General features: G+C 38.1%; 1 protein-coding gene across 1 annotated transcript in view; it reads left to right on the forward strand.

The window, feature by feature from the left end:
• Positions 1 to 18061, forward strand: part of ANKFN1 (ankyrin repeat and fibronectin type III domain containing 1) — a gene marked incomplete at its 5' end in the record, with an annotated part of 33013 nt that extends 14952 nt beyond the window's left edge. The window contains 7 exons of the mRNA XM_010167977.2: positions 2954 to 3169; positions 5290 to 5456; positions 6842 to 6992; positions 8774 to 8942; positions 11570 to 11736; positions 14907 to 15126; positions 17265 to 18061. Of these exons, the coding sequence (XP_010166279.2) occupies positions 2954 to 3169; positions 5290 to 5456; positions 6842 to 6992; positions 8774 to 8942; positions 11570 to 11736; positions 14907 to 15126; positions 17265 to 18061 (1887 nt within the window). The remainder of the gene's footprint in view (positions 1 to 2953; positions 3170 to 5289; positions 5457 to 6841; positions 6993 to 8773; positions 8943 to 11569; positions 11737 to 14906; positions 15127 to 17264) is intronic.
• Positions 18062 to 19296: the final 1235 nt, after the last annotated feature.

Raw genomic sequence — 19296 nt, forward strand, 5'->3', positions numbered from 1 at the left:
CTGAGCCGTCAGTGCAGTGTTAAGGACAGCAGCACTACATGCACTACTCCTATCACATTGTTCAGGCATAGCAGTGACTCTCAGGATGGTTCTAGTCCAACCTGTGCTACAGATGCAACCTGAGTGATGCAACCTAACCAAGACACTTAATCCTTCTGTGTCTTGGTCCACTATTTGTTATGCAAATAGTAATTACACTTTCTCAGGCAGAGCATAGTGAAATTTATTGTAAAGCTTTTGAAGAATGGGTTTCATGATAATACAAAATCTCCAGCTGGAAGGCAGACACTTTCATAAAATACTTACTTTTGTGGGAAAATACATTTTCAAAAAGATGTGTGCATGATTCTTACATAAAAAGTCTATCCCGGCCTCACTTTCTCCTACCTTTTATTTGAATGAAATCACCAAAGCTTCCCAGAAAAATCTATGGTACAGTCACGGAATCAATGAAGATCTTCTTATTACTTGGCTCATATATTAGCCACACAACCATCCCTCTAGTTATTGCCAATCAATGCAATCGGTTTTATAGCAGCTATGAGACCCAGATACTTTGTGGCCATTATTAAGAAGATCCATGTGGGGTTTGTTTTAGCTCTTCTGTCAAAGCACACTGTACAGGAGACTGGCCTTCCTAGGCAACCACCTGTCTTGACTGATTTCCCCAAAGTATCCCGAAATATATGGAATGCCAGTCTGCTGTACCTTTATTGGAGGACCACCTGTGTTAAGCAGCAGCTGCTTGTCAGTCCTTTGAGCTGTCACTAGAGAAAGTTTTAACTCTATCTGCTGAATGCTCCCTCTGGTATGGTTAGCTCAGTTTAGGTAGCACATATTCCTTTGGTTAGCTCAGCTTCATCCCCTCTGTGCAGATTGGCTTTGACAGAACATTGCTAGTATGCACGGACTGCACTTCAGGATAACCAAGATTCCCAGTACTTCATCTTAATATTTGCTACCAGAGATGTTAAGAGCAGAACTTGAAGCACAGAGGTACAGCAAATGTGTCCATGTGGTATATTGCTCTGTTGAATTTCTGACAAACTAATTGTCCTTAATGTTTGTTCTGTTAGCTTGGTCCCCTGATGAACACAGGGATTGTCACCGATCTGCCAGCCTCTAGCGGTGTGTGGCCTAATGGGATCCACCAATGGAAGGACCTCAATCAAGTTTATATGGTTGAATAAATTTTATTGAGGCAGTTAACAGACTGACTTTGCAGGAATTTAGGACAGAACAGAAAAGATCAGTGGCAACACAGCTGCTATACCAGTAGATTCAGAGACAACAGGGACAGTAATTTTGCCTCTTGTTACCACTAGACAACTAAAGCAAACAAAACACAAGTGATGGGGTGCCAAGCTAAGCAGACACAGAGCTTTTTTAGTATATTAATTAGTCACAAATTTATAATAGTAGGTACCCCCATTCTCTGTGCTGGAATGTCATTCAGAATATACAGTCAGTGACAGTAAAGAACGGTTTTCATCTAGGCACATTCATATGTTGCAGTGATTAATCACAGAATGTTGGGGATTGGAAGGGACCTCGAAAGATCATCTAGTCCAAATATTAATATGACAACTGTCATATTAATATGTCATATTAATATGAAATATTATAATAATATGACATAATAATAATAATAAATGTCATATTAATATGACAACTGGATGGCTAACATCCACCTGCAGTTATTTGTCCCACCTATGAACACATGGGTTAATACAAAATGTGTACTCAAGATACCCAGTGTTAATCAGTTATGGAGGCTAACCTCAAGAGGCAGAATAGTTAAAAAAAATAGGAGAGGAGGTGCTATATAGACATCAACAGTATGTCCTGGAGAGGGATGAATAAAGCAAAAATAGCTAAGTTATGCCGCATAAAGGGCAGTCACTGTGCTGACTACCTAGAGTTTATAAACAATCTAATAATACAGTTTATACATAAATATTGCCTGCTAAGTACAGATAAATAAATTCAGGATAACCTATCCATTTACAAGGCCATTATGTTAATGTCCAGCACTTCCCTAAATATACAATGTGCTACATTGTGCATTCAAGTTTTCATTTTAAACTACCCCAAACCCTATCCAGCTTACAGTAGATCTCTTGAAAATTTGCAATGTAATGAGCATATTTTAAATGTTAGGCATTTTTCTTTAAGACATCTGGGAATCTCTTCAGTGGCTGGTCACTGGATTGAGTGTGTTTTTTTCTAGCACATTCTTGGTATCTATATTAAAAGGAAAAGGGTACACGTCTTTTCAAATTCCTCTGTGTTCCTTCACAAACATACCCCACAGTTGAGCTCCAGAATTATTTACATTCAACCCAGATATGAATACCTCTTGCTTTTGTTGCTGAAAATAATCTGACTAATTTTAAAACAGAGAACAGAAAATGGAGATTATAGTTAATGACCCTAACAGAAAATATTTGAAGTGTCCAATATGAATGATTTGGGGATAGAAGAAGAATTTTGTATCATCTCTGACATTTGATTATGAGGAGGTTAAGATAAGCACCTAGCGCTTCAGTAAGTTCAAATTGGAAGGGCTTCATTGATACCAAAAGAATCACCACTAGACCAACACCGAGTGCTTTTGAAAATTGCATCCTTTATCTTCACATGACTGGGCAAAAATAGGAAGTTCTGTCCAAATAAGTGAATTACTTTGTAGTGTTTCCTTTTTCAAAGGCACTGGGTCATAATAGCCTTTCTGACGTTCTCCATTAAATGCTGGATTAAACACTGCTGGACCAAATACATCAGAGGATCCACAGTTCAATCCACAAACACAACCTAGGGAAACGAGACCCAGGGTCTAGTTTTTATTGAAGTCAATAGAACTGATGTCAGTAAGCACAAAGTTAACTTTCAAAAAATGCCACTCCTGATACACGATAAGTAACTTTCATTTTACAATTTGCTTGTTTTCTAGAATTTGCTGGGAACTCACAACTTGGGCAGAGTTTTTTATGAACCAATCAAGGATCGACATGGTAATATGCTGATAGTTACTATAAGAGAAGTGGAGAGTCTTTATTCATTTTTTAATGGCAAATGGATGCAGGTATCCAAACTACAAAGCCAGAGGAAATCCCTTTCAACTCCAGAGGAGCCAACAGCATTAGACATCTTGCTTATAACAATCCAGGTAGTGCTTTGCTTCTCTTACTGTATGTTATTTGCTTTTGTAAAGCTTGTGCCAGACCCCTGATTGTTGGAAGAGTTTTGTAGAATTTCAGGCCTTAATCCAGTGCCCAATAAAATTAATGGCAAAGCTCCCACTGAAAGCAAAGACTTATATTACTTCCAGTGGGTCTGGGATCAGATCCTTAATATGTAAAATATCCATGAGATTCTGAAGAAATTACTTCAAAGTCCTAGCAGAGAATAGTACAGTTTCTATCAGTTTCGGGAAACCATGCTATAGAATTCTGTAGCCAGGGATATAAAAACCTTTAAATCTCTTTGGGATGTTCTTAAGCACCTATACAGACACTTACAAGTCCTACACTCCATAAGATTTTTCCATCCAACCTTGAACACTAAATCTAGGTTTAAAACTTTACTATTCTACTTAATAGGGGTTCAGAGTTCCTTGGAGCCTGGTATAGTTGCTAAAGAATTCTTTATTGACCATAACCCTCCTTTAATTTCTGCATAACATGCCCCTAGACTTCGCAATTAGAAAGATGCCAAGGTAAGGATTGATCTTAGAATTTGCTTTGCATAGTCAGTTCAGTTAACATCATTGAGAGCCACGGGTTTTCAGCCCTTCAAGAATCAGGGTATCTGCAAACTCATGTTAAATGTAGATAGTTCACATAAAGATTAATACATGTTTTCTGTAGATAACAGCAACCTATTTGTCACAAAATGTCAGTATCCAATCTCTCTAAACTCAGTTGCATAGTTACCCAAAATACTGCAAGACAAATCATTAGTCTCTTCTTTAGCCCCCTCAACCAGACGATGATTGCTGTGGTTCATTTTTTAATTAGAGGAACTTTTTTGGGCAGAGACTGTGCTTTTTGTACCGGAAACTGACAGGCAATCAAAATATACATTACCAAGTTTTAGAAATGTTAAAAAATTTCCAAAAGACAATAAAACTTACCTGATCTGTGTTAGATTTAATGTATTAAAATGTGCTAAAGGTTTAGAAAAATTCCAATCTGGGCAAAAGTTTTATATTAGGAAACCCAAAATACAGGCCTGATCAAATTTCCACAGAGATCCTAGTGGAAAAAATGTTCCCCTACTGGTTTACACATTCCTATCTAATGCTCACCTTTCTTCTATTACTTGTTTAATCATCGAATGGGTATTTTGTTCATTAAGTGCTTGTGAAAATGAGGGTCTAATTGCATTGGTCAGAGCCAAGCATAGCACTGGCAGATAATTTGATGGTTCCAAGAGTAAAGGCATAAGGCCAGGTGTCTTAATCCTCACCCACTGCAGAAGCACACATTTCTCAGGATGGCAGCAGACATCATTTTGAGGGTAGTTTTGGGGACTGCTATACATAGTCTTAAAAATGTCTTCTGTCTTCAGCAAATGCACCATCATTATCAATTCCTTCTAAGCTCTATTTGTTGATAAAGATATTTGTTCAGAAAACACAACCATTGATTAAACTTTGCAAACAGCAGCCCCCGAGCTCATAGAGATCTTCCTGTTGACAGCAGGTGATACAGAACAGGTTTTTGAGAGATGTAAGCTGGGACTCTACAGGGATTACTTAGGTGACAGTACTGGCTTATGCAGCCGCTCTCTCCCACCTTTCCCAGGTGACAGCTTTTTCCCAATGCTGTTCTGCTCCATCTGTGTAGCTGGACACCAAACATGAACCAGGGAACTGCTCTGGCTGAAAAACGACTGCTTCTTTTCCTGAGTTGTTTTTCAGCTGAATCAGTCCCCTGACCCAGCTTACTGCTGAAATCATTGGACAGGAGTGCAGAAGGAGGTGTTATTTAAGCTAGTTTAACAGTTGTACAAGATTGAAACCTCAGTTTTTTAAAGCAAATTCCTGGATGAATTGGAGAGTTTACAGAACCTGTGTATGGCTTTAAGTAAAAAGTTGTCCAAGTGCATCCAAACTACCAGTTATTATTTATATCTTAAGCATGTGCTTAAATGCTTTGTGAATTGGGAACACTGTTGAAACAAGAAGATGGCTTTAAAAACATTAGTTGCTTTTTGATCCCAAACTCTTCCATTTATGTGGGGGTGGAAGGAGATTTTAATGTAGGATTGTTTCTCTTAAAACAGGACATACTTTCCTATCACAAACGAAGTCAGCAACGCCTCCCTCCCGGTTTGTATCTGGGTTACCTTAAACTCTGCAGTTCTGTGGATCAAATCAAAGTGGTTGTGTTGCAGAAGTTGCCTAATGTGCTATGTCATGTTAAAATCCGAGACAACAGCAATGTCTCCAAGTAAGTGAATATATACATATTTATACACACATATGTAGAGAGAGAACATTTGTTTTAAGTTTGAAACAACTGATCAAATTTAAATGCTAAGACAACTTTGCCATTGCAAAATTGTAGGTGCCAGCAAAGTTTGTCTCGGGTGTGTGCCATCACAGAGATCAGCGCTGAGCTAAATAGGTGCACCAGTGTGTTTCCAGCCATCTAAAGGCCTGTCCAGAACACACATATGAGCCCATTGGTTTCTAAGGATAATATTGTGTGGTCACTCAAATTCTACACAGTGTTAATGATCTTCCCTATATCTGTTAGGAACGTCACCCTTTCTATTGATTTTCACTGACTATGGGGTGTTGGTAATTTTTCTGTGTATTCTCTTGTATATTATCTGGTTTTTTGCTCTAATTCACAGCAAACATACAGCAGTTGAAAACATGTATCCAGACAAATGCTGTCAGCCATTGAACTGCTGTGCTCCAGGAAAACCATTTTTCCCTTTGTCCATTGCTTCCTTTATTTATTGGGCAAATGCACTTATTTGTACTGCCTAGTCCTTGTCTAGTGGGCAACACAATTTTTTGGCTTTTTTCTGAAGCTTTTTAATCCCATAGTTTTTCAGCAACCACTTGATAATTTTGCATGAGGAAAAGGAATTGGATATCTATATGGATAACAAGGATATCCAGAATGTAGTAGTTAATGCTAACAAAAATTTTTGAAGAAATATGAAGCATAGTGCTTCAGAGTTTATAACAATCTCTTGACTCTTGAAGTTTAAGATCAGATCTTTAATTAGGAGCAAATTGTACCACATCCATTACTCACTTTGTAGAGGCGTTTCGTGTACAATTTTTTCTTGAATGTTTGGTGCTGGCTGCTTTACAAGAGTGAATGTTGGTCAGGATGAATTAAGGATTTGATCCAGAAAGATGATTCACAAGTTTATCCGGTCTAGAATGGATTTATGTCAAGCAAGCCAGTAAGTTTTTGGCTCCAGTGAGTACAAGAGTCTGTCACAGAAATTAAACTTCCTGCTAATTGTTACTGTGGTCATTTCCAATGCATGCTTTTAAAAATATTGTGGTAGATAGGGAATGAAATATGTGAAAAGGGAAACCTGGAGTGAGAAGCCATAGTGAAATATTTCAAAGGCAGCTGGACTTTCAGAGGTTTGCAAAGAATGTTCAGCCTGATGTACATGTGCTAGAAAAGTTAAACTTTTTCAAAATTAGATTTTTAACCACAAACAATCAAGATTGCACAAGTTTAGAATGTTTTGCTATATGAGAATTAAACTATCAACAGATCTCAAATGCACATACACTGAATTCCTGCTTGTGCACTGAACTTTTGTTATATTTCTAATTTTAACTTGACTCAATGTACAGAGATGAGTGGGAATGGATCCAAACACTTTCTGGCTCAGAATCTGTGGAAAGTATGGATCATACTTCAGACTGCCCTACTCAATTGTTCTTGTATGAGCTCCAGATGGCAGTGAAAGCTCTCCTTAAACAGACCAATCTACCTCTGCATCAGGTATTTTCCTTTGTGGCATTTATCACCTTTTAAAAAAAATATTCTTAAGAACACAACTAAAAGCTACAAACTGTGTAACTTGCAAGTAGGGATTAAATGTTACAGGTGCAAGAAAGGAAAAGCAGAGAAGTTTTGTGTTGCATTATTCTAAGCGTGTGGGGGGGGACATCTTCAATAAAACAGTTATTTTCCTGGATATTTGAATATATAAAGATTAAGAGACAAATTTTCAATTAGCTCCTATTTTTGCATCTGTTAGCATGTCTGTGCGACTTCAGATGGGTGCAAATAAGCACTTTTGCACAAAACTAGTAGTTGTGAGCATCATTACTCAGCTGGCAAAGAAAAACAGGTATTTTTCTAAGCGAGCAAGGCAATCGACTGTCCTTTTGTAAGTAATAGTGAGGGTGTATGAAAGGCCTGCTGAAGACACAGCATTTTTCTATTCTTTTATATACAGATAAATGTAGCACTTCTAAAACACATAGTTCCAGACCTCCAGATTGCTGTTGTTGAGGAGAGGTATCTGGCTTCTGGCTTTACATTTAGGTACAAGAAATACATATGTGAATAAATAAAGTCAGGGAGGATAATCTATGATGTGAAAGATCCATGAAAAAATAAGATGAGGAGTTTGTTTCTTGTTTACATGAATTCCATTTTGTTTTGGTCTACAACGGTAAAGAGGGCTTAAAGTAGAAGTAAATCATCTTTGCATTTACTTCAAAGTCTGTTTGTGTATCTAGAAAGATGTGGCCTTAAAATAAATTAATCTGGTTCTACATTTCTTGATTTTGAAAGGTTTAGGTTTTGCTTTTAAAAAGGAGTCCATCAGTGCTGCACCTTCTAGCCTGGGAAGAGCCAAGTAAGACTCAAATAAATCCAAAAATAAGACAGATGGTGTGCTGCCTTGTGCTCAGTCACACTAATTCAATAGGGCTCTGTACAGGTCTCTATGCTAGTACATTTTCTTGAAGGTTATAGCTTTTGTGCATTTTTTTTTTTGACTAAGGACTACAATATTTAAATCAATGTACAATATGCTCCTTAGGCTGCAGTTCAGCCAAGCATTTAAGATCATCTGTTGTGCCTGAGAGATAGACATTAACATGACTTTGCGGTTAAACACAGTGGTAAATGTTTTGATGACTCAGGACCACACTTCTATGTTAATGAATTGAATTTTTAATTCAACAGATTTATTTATGTCTTTTTATTATTTTTGTGGTAAACAGAATCATGGACAGTGACACTGGTACCTACTCAGTGTGAAACGCAGTGCTGCACACAGCAGCTCTACAGCAGCCTCAGGCCAACTCCTGTGTGTGCCATTTTCTCTTGCTGCAGCACTTGTTAAACCTTTTCAGTGCTGTGTTGAGGGAGAGCTGCATATTTCTCTTAACCAAGCCTAAATTGAATCTTAAAGGTTTTTAATTGAATCCATTTTCATGTTTTCACATAATTATGCAATCATAATCTTGAAAAGCACATGGCATGTGATCATTTTCTGCCTAATAAGAAACATAAATGTTGTTTTCAGGGGGGTTGTGCCTGTGTGTGTTGTTTTAATGTGGAACATTGCAGCTTTAAATCTTTATTTTATGTAGTGACATGAACCCACATTTAGGGCCCCCCACCCCCAGTATTTATGTTTTATAAAAATTCCAAGCTTGATGTTGTGCAAATTTTCTTTAATGTTTTATATCATTTGGGGTGTTGTTTATATAAGTGCCATGTTGTAATTCTCTCCTATTTCTTCCCCCGCGCGTGTCCCTCTACAGGCTAAGCACTTCCGTCTGTATACACAGGAGGTGTTGGAACTGGGTCACAATGTCTCCTTTCTTCTCTTGCTCCCCGCCTCAGACGACGTCTGCACTGCCCCAGGACAGAATAATCCTTACACCCCACACTCAGGATTTCTTAACCTCCCTCTTCAGATGTTTGAATTCGGTATAGTAGCTTGCTTCACCTAGAAATATTAACCCAGCCTCCTTATAATAAAATCACAAAGTTGTATCTGTTTTCCCCCTTGTCCCAGTGGAGAGTCAATAAATCACATGATGGCTTTGGCAACAACACTACCTATAACTGTGTACAAGTTATAGAGAGAGCAGAGCGGTTAAAGCATATACTGTAGCAATCATTACTGAAATGCAAAGCATAGAGCAAAGCCTACAGTTTTCCAGTGGGTGTCTATAAGCTTATTTGGAAGATGATGTTCTTTAAAAAACAGAACCGAAGAAATTACACACAACGCAGCAAAGTTGGAATGTGAAAGGAGATGCAAAAAAAGTCCCTCTGAATAGGGAATAATCACCAGTTTTGTAGAGGAGAATTTTTGCAGTTCCTGATTGCAGACAGTCCTACTCAACGTCTGACTCCCTCACGACTTTGTGAAAGGTCTTAGTGGAGTTTCTCACATGAGGGTCATCTTTTTCCTTCTGATTCCTGGAAAAATGAAGGAGATTCAGTTCTATTGCTGCGGTGCAGGAAAAGCCTGTTGTGAAAAATGACAAAGGACTTGAATCTGTTTCTTCAGGGAGCATGTCTTCTGCTGCAGCAGATTCAGCCTTCTTCCACTGCATTGCTGACTGGGTAAAAATTCCCCAAAATAGAGTTTTTCAGCTGTCTCACAGAAGGCATAAGATGCTTTAGCTTCAAGGTACTCTATTTCTCATTTTTTCTTCTTTGGTCCACAGGGAAAATAAGGGTTCCACATAAAAGCAGCTCATAAAGACTTAATAGTTCTTTTTAGAAAGAATATTGTAAGTACAAGGATCGCTGAGCCTTGCACATTGGTCTCCCCTGTTTCCTTCTGGCCTGTAAAACTGGATATCTTTCTTTCCTCTGCATTGAAGAAGAGAGAAAAGTATGAGCCAAAGCTGATGGAGTCAGTACACAAAGAGACACTACAGAATAGGTCTCTGGTGTCAACTCTGTCCTCAGTGGTATCTCTCTCAGGTGTTTATGTGACACCATTACCAGCACCATTCTATTTCCTATAGATCATTGCTAACTGCTGTTAGAGTCAGTAAGCAATCATCTGGCCAAAGGCAGATGACATTTCTATATGACTTATTATATATGTATCCCTGATGTTCTTTAAAGTGAATGTGATTCACATCTCAAATATTAGAAGCTTCCATTCCCCATTAGCTGGTGGCTACCAACTATATAATTGCATAACCACAAAAGACTATGTTGAAGTAACATTTGTTAAAGTAACATTAAAGGGTCTGACTTAAAACCACAAAGGCTAGAAACTTCAGCACTGAAGCTGAAACTGCGGCTGTAATTCACTCAAGAGTCCACCACATATGGCATATATACTGTAAGACCACACACTATTCAGACTAGATCCCTGCAATATCTAGGCATCACTGAGAAACCAGAAGGTAGAATTCCTTCTTTTACTCTTTTTTTGCGGGGTTTCTATGTTCAGATTGTTATGCTAATGATGTTTCTGTGATTGGATTTTTTAGTTTGAGAAATTCTTCTCAATTGCAAGGGATAAGTAGACACGTGACACTTTTTATTTCTGTTTTAATATTTATGATAAGAAAAATATATGCAATTTACACTTGATTCACCCTGAAAAATATCCTGGCACAATCAAGAAAAGTAGCAGTAGTAAGCCAACTGGCATTCACTGCTGTAACAAGATCACGCTGTATGCTTGCATTTACTGAAACACCAATGAATGGGGGAAGTATTTCTGAAAACTTGTTCTCCCTCAGCAAATTGCAGTATGTCTGTACTGCAGTTTGCAGAGATAACTGGTAAGTTTTGCCTGAGGAATTGCAGGTTCTGGAATAATGCAGGTTCTGGAATAATGCAGCTTTAAGAGGCCAGGTAGGTGAACATTTGTGAAGCTCCATGGTACTGTAGCTGTTTTGTCTCTGTTATTGAGTTACCTCTTTTACAGGGAGCTTGAATAGTTCTGTGCTCCTCCAAAGTCAAACCACACAAAGCAAGAGGTCATTTCTGAACTTTCTGTATTGCCTTTCTGCATGAGAGTTCAGAGGATGATGTGTGATAACACCTAAAAGAGTTTTGTTTCACCCAAAGTGTGATATCACTGAAATGCTTTTACTGCTGCGTCATTTACATTTAAGTTACTGATTTAAACTATCCTAGCCCAAGAGAAAGTTATCTTTCAAAATGATACTTTCTTTCTCAAACACTCAATTAAAAAAAAGAAAAATATTAGTTCCATTTTCCAGTCATGGCACTACTTTCTTGACAAAGGAAATGATGAGCTATAAAAGCCTCAGAAACAGCCTTTCTGATTAAAGCTATCAAAAGCAGGATAGCCTCTGGAGTTGCATACTAAGGACCTGATTATCTCTTCACTTCAACATAAATTAGAAATGAGTCTTTTGAAATCAGTGAAGTTACAGAGTAAATCCAGTGTAAATGAGAGAAGAATTAGAGCCTGTATTATTTATTTCTAGCTTAAAGTAACCCATCCAGAATTAGTAATTATATTTTATAAAATTTGTGTTCTGAAAGCTAAGGATTTCATATTTCATAACCAGAATATAACAATGTTTCCTTTGAACTTGGTCTTTTCACAGTTCATTTTTGCTGTTACAAGGAAAAATTTATAAGCCTGTATTGCCGCCTTTCTGCTGTCATAGAGCTGGACTCTCTGAAAACCCAGCAATCCCTAAGGGAAGCAATTTCAGACAGTGAAGTCGCTGCAGCCAAACAAAGACACCAACAAGTTATGGACTACATACAGGTAATAGTCTGTTTCTGACTATTCCAAGGAGATTTTAAGGTGGCTTTCTTAAAAATTGCATAGGGCTGTAATTTGAAATCTAAATGGAGAATTATTCACAGACATCATAAAAAGAGCAGTTGTATCAAAAGTGCAATTCTGTTTTTATGAAATTCAATCCCAGAACATGATTTCCTTAGTTGTTGCTTTTATACAAGGATTTTTATGGGTAAAATCAAATGACAGTTATACTAGACTGTTATAAAGAAATGTGTCAGTCTGCTTGTAAAACTCACTCCCATCTAATGTGAGGTAAGCTAGCACCACGCTTGGGCATTCATTTCTGTAATAGTTTTTCTCTGTCTTTGTGAATTTAAAACATTTTTTCACCATGATAAGTTGCCAATTAAAAAAGCATCTGTAAGTCTGTCCAGCACCATGTAGTGATACTGCTTCAGTTCCCCCAGTGGAGAAGGATCACAAACGTTAATCATACTTGTCTAATTTGCTTATTCTCTCTCACACTGATTTTCATGTGCTGTTCCCAGATCAGGACTTTACCTACTCAACTCAGGGATCTTCAAATTACACCCCATTGTGCAGCATAGCAGGGCCTGTCCTTTTGCAAACCCTCTTGGCAATTAGTTATTTATAGATAAAACTCATGACCTTTGTAGAGGGCATCTATGGACATGGTTGACCTGTCTTTCTACAAGTGAGGTGCAGATAAGTTTACAGCTCTGTATTAATATTCAAGCACCCTTCTATTGGAATAGAGGACACACCACTTATTGATAATATGTTTGGCCCTCCATAATTATGAACAAGATGATAATATTTCTGTTCCTCTTTACTCTGAATTCAGATCTCCTTTGCCTTTTCCACTTTGGAGTTTTGCCAGCCTGAAGGAGGGTAGAGAGGAACTTTCCATTGTGCTTTCACCACTCAGTCATCTCCTTCCCTCTCATCTTCCCATTATCACACTCAGAAAATCTAGCTTTTTCCCAGTCTGCAGGAATAGGAAATCTTTATCCTTCCCATCCAAAGTAAGTGTATGTATATTAGTATGCATGTGCTGTATAGACAGTTGTGTTCCTCTTCTCCAAAGTGTTTGAGTCACATGTATATGCTGGGAAAAGATGAGAGAACATTTTAAACATCAGTGTTTTGTGCTGAATTATTGTGACAGTGTATTAGCCTTGTCAGGTTTCCTCTCAAATGAAAACCAGCTGTATTCCACCTATTGGCAAAAATAATGGAGTCTTCAGTGGTGACCACAAAACCACAAGAGCATTTGTGTGATCCTAGATCTAAGACAGTGTTGAAGTCACTACACAAACCAAACATTGTAAAGAGCAAGGGAGTCTATATAAATGCAGTTTTGAAAAGGAGTCAGAGGGCAACTGAAAAGTAAAAATAAAAATTAGGAAAAAAACCCACCAAAACAGCAGATAAGGTACTTGGAGTCTTTACCGGAATGTTAGACAGCAAGTCAAGAAATCTACAGACATTGAAACTAAAACTGAAGTTAAGCTGTAATTTACATAGGATAATGCTTCAAACGTTCCTAAACTGTAAAAGAACCATAGTTCATTAAAATAACTGGTCCATCATCCCAGGAGACACTGTAGAATGGCATCGGGGAGAAAAATCACAGGATTTGCATTTTATTAAACTGCATGCAATATGATTTTTGTTTGAGGTTGAGGGAGGATCACAGAAAGGAAATATAGAATCTTCAAAATCAAATAGGTGAGATGTTTGCTACTTAGCATTCTCTACATGGAGCTACTCTGAAGTCTTGAAATGATGTAGGATTATGAATTAATCGCTGAAAAATTTGCTATTCTTATCAGTTCTTAGCTCAAATTAACTCAGTGGCAAGACTTGCACTGACATCACTGGAATGAAGAATTCACCTTTACATAAGAATAACCATGCTAGGTCAAAACAAAGATCCATCTGTCCAGCTATCCTCTCTCCAACATGGCTCATCAAGAACTACCCTAGCTAATCTGGCATCTACAGTATTCTTTGGCAATAAATTTCACACTTTGGATGTGCATGTTGTGAAGAAGTATCTCCAGCTAAGAATATGTGCTGGAGAGCTCAGAATGTGTCAGTCTGCAGTCCGCTTTTCACTGATCCCTCTGTTACTTCCCTGTTTGATAATACTCACTGCACACAGTACCACTCACTTTTGCCTACCCATTTACTGACCCAGGGCTCTCCTTCTGCATTCTTGCAGGATGTAGCTTCTGTAACTGCAAAGCAGTTTCCCTTAAACACTGCAATATCAGTCTGAAGGCTCACTTCTTTAAATGCAGAATCTTCTGTAGGAAGAGAAGTACAAAGGAAGTTCTAGAAAGGATACTGCAGCAGAAGTAATGACAACTATTGCCATTTGCTGGTTGCATTAACATTTACTCTGTCATCAAAGATCTTGAATTGCTTGAAGATGTTCCATTTTCAAAAGACTCTCAAGACCCACATTAAATGGCATCTTTCCTCTCTGCATAGATGCTTAAAACTATATCCTGCTATGGATTTAGGCACTTATCTCTTATTGCCATTGACAGGCATGTGTTAGAACTGTCTGAGTGTAGATTTATACTATTAAAATTTATGCAGACCAAAATGATGATAAGGGAGAAACCTGCAGTTTGTCTCATAGCTGTGCTTCAACCCTTCAGGTACATATATTCTTCCACATATACGTATATTCTTCTTCTGTTAAAAACTACATTTGATCTGAACACTCTGCTTTTGAACATAATTCTGGGTTTGCAAGGATGCTCAAAAAGTCTTGCTTTCATTCTGGTACAGAATGAAACCAACTTTCAAGTATGCCACAAAATGGATCAAATTTTTTACTCCATCAAAAGACAATTTTCATTTCTTTCCATGTCAGAGTTTAGGCCTGGATTCACCCCTCCTAAATACAGGTTCTTAATTGAGTTACCTAATTTAAGAGTCTGGTGGCCCCAAGCAGCCTCTGCAGTGGTGAAGGAGAACAAGCACCTAACCAAAGAAGCTCAGACCACCTAAATCTGCAGTGTCCTGTCAGGGGATCCTGCTTCTCTCTGTTGGCAGTGACTACACACCTACTTGGGCACTTGAAGAAAGTACACACTTAGGTAAAATTAATACATAGACCTAACTGTACTTTCTCACTATTTTACTCTCTACAGCAAATTGATGAGATCTGGAGGGAAATGAGATGGATCACAGAAGCACTGCAGTATGCCAGATACAAGCAGCCAACAGCTGGTCTACCCATAAAGAAGCTTGTGGATCTTTCAGAAGAACACTCTCAAAAGAAAATCAGTTCAACTTCTTCACATCTAGATTGTCTTCCTTCACCTCCCCCTTCACCTGAGCCTAGAATCCAGAGGAGAAAAGCTGTGAGTGGTAAGAGAATTTTTCTTTGTTCATCAAGCAAAATCTTTGAAATCACTTTTAATTATAACAGTATGTCTTTTTATAAAAGGAGTAAATTTTTTTCCCCTGCCTGCCAAGGTATTTTAACAATCATTTTACCAATCATTTGCCACTCAATATACTGAGATCCCTCTACAACCTTTACAATCATTTTTTGACTTGAACTACTCAGAACAATTGCTCAGCAGCAGCCAAATTTGTCACCTCACTGTTATAGATCATTTAATGAACAGGTGGGAAGGGACTAGTGCTATCACTGACTTCTCCATGATGTCCAGAATTAGTAAAATCTATTAATAGTAAAAGCTGACTACTTCATTTGTTGTCTGCATCAACAATCACCTATTAATATATGGAGAGATATTTCTCTTTATCTCAATTGCAGCTTCATTGCTTTAGAACCTGTGGTACAGAATGTTGTCAAAACTCTTCAGAAATCTAAGGATGCCTGAGTATTAATTGTGCACATGTTCAGACTTTCATTAGACTGGTGAGACATGAGTTACTAAGCAAAAGTTATTGACCCTTTCTCATCACTCATGTATCTGTTCTTCACCATAGTTTCTAATGATTTGTCCAGAATCTAAGCCAAACTTTTCCATTTGTCACCTTCTGTTTCTCTGATATTACAGCCATTTTCTTTCCATGCTTTGACTGCTCCTCTGCTTTGGAGCAATTCTTTCTTATGCTCCTCTTGCTTTGTTTTGATAGAGCAAATTTTAGTGCAAATAATCCAGTTTGACTTAATAGTTGTTTTCACATACCTCAGTGTTTTAGACAAGCATTTTAAAACACAGACTTATAGGAATAAGGACCCATCTCATTGACCATTAGTGCTTCTCTGAACAGCTGGAAAATTAAGCTGATGAAAGAGATTAATCACAACAAATAAAGGTGAAGCAAATTAAAGAGTAACACCTAATTTGCTAACAGAATAAGGACTTTGGAGAAAAATGTAAACCGTCATTCTGCTGAGCTGTCTTTAAGGAACAAGTAAATGAAACAGTAGAAACAAAAGCAACAGATGCTGCACTAAACAACTGCCATGATCATTTTGGTAGTAACTTGTTTTTTCAAACTGGCAGTTTTGCACAGCTAAGGAAAATGAATGAATCTACTCTGATTAGATTAGGTTAAAAGAAAAGAAACCCAAAGATTATGGTGCTTTGATTTGCTCCCTTACACAGAAGTGTTCTTTCTCAGCATCTCCCCTGAGCTATTTTTTCCCCTGTATTATAGACCATGAATGCAGAATAATCCTTCGTTCTCGCACCATGTAACCTAGAGCATTATCTTGTCCTGCATGGGCTTGATTTATTATTGCTGTGATACATGGTAATTTTCATTAGGTCAAAGTGAATAGTCAGCACTGTATAAAATCTACCTTTTTTTCCTTGGATCTAATATAAACTATCCAGGGCAGTGGAACATCAATCCATTCTACTGCATATGCCACTGTTTATTATGTTATGGATCCTTCTGTAGCCAAAAGACAGTGGTGATTTCAGTGCAGTGTGAGTTTTGGTCAACAAATTCAAATTTGAATTGTGTGTCTGGTTTGGATTTAAACATACATAATGCATCTGATGGGGAAAAGGGTATTTTTTAAAATCTACCTCCATGTCTTGCCTCAAGCCTCCTACACATATGTACAGTTGCACCCTGCTCACAGAGGTATAAATCTGTCATAACTCAACTGACATATTTAATAAAAACAGAACATGGATTAGAGTTTCTCTGTCTCCCAAATCTCCATCTCTATGAAATTTGGTGAAAACAAGATAAAAGAAAACAGATCTTTTCAGAGCTTAGTCCCAATGAAAAATCAAATTCTACCCTGTAGTTAATATAATAAATTAATCCTTTTTGGTTTTCCTAATTCTGCTATCATCTTTCTAACACATCTGTAAATCCTCCCTGACTACTGTCCTTGCTGTCACCTAGGCCCACAGACAATTCCACAGAGGAAACACACATACATTTTCAGAATTGCAGATTTGATTCTAAATTAAGAAAAAAAAAACCCAAAACAAACACAAACATAAATGACAGTTAAGCAATTTCTCTCCTGTGCTTGTCTTCTTAATGTTAATCAGCTCTCTTTGCAGATTCCCAGCCCTGCTCAGATGAAGAAGGCTGCTCTGAAGTATTCCTTCCAACTGACAGTGACTATGACTCCAGTGATGCATTAAGTCCCAGAGAATTAGACCTGATTTACTCCTCCTCACATGACATATCCCAGCAGGCAGGCAGTGGCCTGGGTGGCAGTGCACCTGATGTTCTCCAAGTCCATGACATGAAGCCTTGCCTAACATTGAAAGAAGGCCTGACAGAGTGTAGTGCCTTTGATATTAATGATGAATATTGCACAGAGTATATGAACAATCTAACAATGTCAGGGCTTACATCGAAAAGCATAGACAAGTCCTCTAGCTCCAAGCAGCCATTGAGCTTTTTAGGGAAAAAAAAGCTAGGGAAACATCAACATTACAACTACTTCAGCCGGCATCATCGTTGGCTGCGCGTGCACAGCGAGACACAGTCTGGCTCTCTGTCTGAAGGCGTGTATACTCAGCATCTCATGAGATCTTCAGATTTGTCTCAAGAACCTACCTCCAGTGAGCAGTTAAAGATTCCCATTGATGGGTCTCAGAGTACTTCCTTACCTCATGCATCCAGCCTTCCAGAAGGTGGAAAAGGCAAGTATGAGGAATCAAGGCAGAATGTCCATAGGATACATGTGGAACCTTATAAAACAACATTTCTGGGTGAAGAGGGCAAGTCTTGGGCAATGAGCACACAGCCTGTAGAACATAAAACTGTGCACAATGCTATGCAACAGATAATGGGTCCAGATGACCAGTCGGGTTCTGCTGTCTCAGAAGTCTTCAGCAGCACACTTTAACCCCAGACTTCTGCATTGCTTCCCATTGATCCACAATGAGATAGTGGGCATTATGCATATGGGGTCATACTTTCAAAACCACTTGTAAAAATCCAGCTCCTGAAATGGCAACTTGTGCCACTCAAAAGAATCATAACCTTTTGACTTAATCAACAGATTTCTGGTCTTACAGGGGTATCTGTCATGATGCAAGCCTTGTTATTGGCATCTGCAATTTTGCAGGTAGAGTGATAAGAGTCACCACATGAGAACAATCTGTGGCTGCAAATCTAGTAATCAAATTTTGCAGTTTTCTTGATGTCCATATATCTCTGAGCATGCAAAATTTTAAGCCTGAGTGGTTCTGCCTGCAACTGTAACATCCTTGGTGTTGTCTTGTTAGGGCTGTATCCTAAACTTCTGTTAACCTGTTTTCCGCATTTTTCTACTTCTTGGTCTTCTTGAATGGATTTAAGTTGCATATAACTAAGTGCTAACTGGTCTAGTAATGCAGTTAACCCAGAGATTCTAGCCACTTACAGAGAAATTAAAATGATTTCAATATCTAGAAAAGGCAGTCAACACCATCTCTGAATGCTGTCGGAGCCTGACATAATTATATCACAGTGGGGGTGGGGGGGGTTCAATATATGTAAGTAGCAAGTTATTTTAAAAGCCTGGGAGGTGAACCTTTTTGTTCAAGATCAGGCAGAATGAGGGCAAGTTCTGAAGGAATAATATGCAGGGTCTAAGTAAGATTGAGGCAAAACTTGGTCTTCTGCCAGCACACAAGAGTGCATTTCTTTATGTTGGAGATACTATCATACATGGAAAGAAATGCCCCTACTTTGTTCTTGCATATTCTTTGTAAACTTCAAGGGTATTTGATCACCATGTCTTATATTGGGGTATTCTGGCAATTCAGATTAGGGAAATTTGGGGCTTGGTTGTAATCTAAGATTTTTTTATTTGGGCCACTAGTAAATAATATCATAAGGAGAGTAGGCGGTGGTATTTTAGCACACTGTGCTTGTCTAAAGGCAGATCACAGTGATTCAAGATTGTGTCCTTTGCAACCAGAATAAGACTTAGAGTACTACAGAAGATGATCTCAAAAGTTAGATCTATATTAATGAGAATCATAACATTGGAGTCACTAAGAAATGAACTAATGTGGAGAGAAATCCCAGCTGTTGCACAAGCATTAATTTTTCTTAAACAGTTCTTCAAGTTTAATTTTATGGGCCACATTCCTG

This window comes from Antrostomus carolinensis, unplaced genomic scaffold (assembly GCF_000700745.2).
Source record: "Antrostomus carolinensis isolate BGI_N321 unplaced genomic scaffold, ASM70074v2 scaffold4735, whole genome shotgun sequence".
Classification (NCBI taxonomy): Eukaryota; Metazoa; Chordata; class Aves; order Caprimulgiformes; family Caprimulgidae; genus Antrostomus; species Antrostomus carolinensis.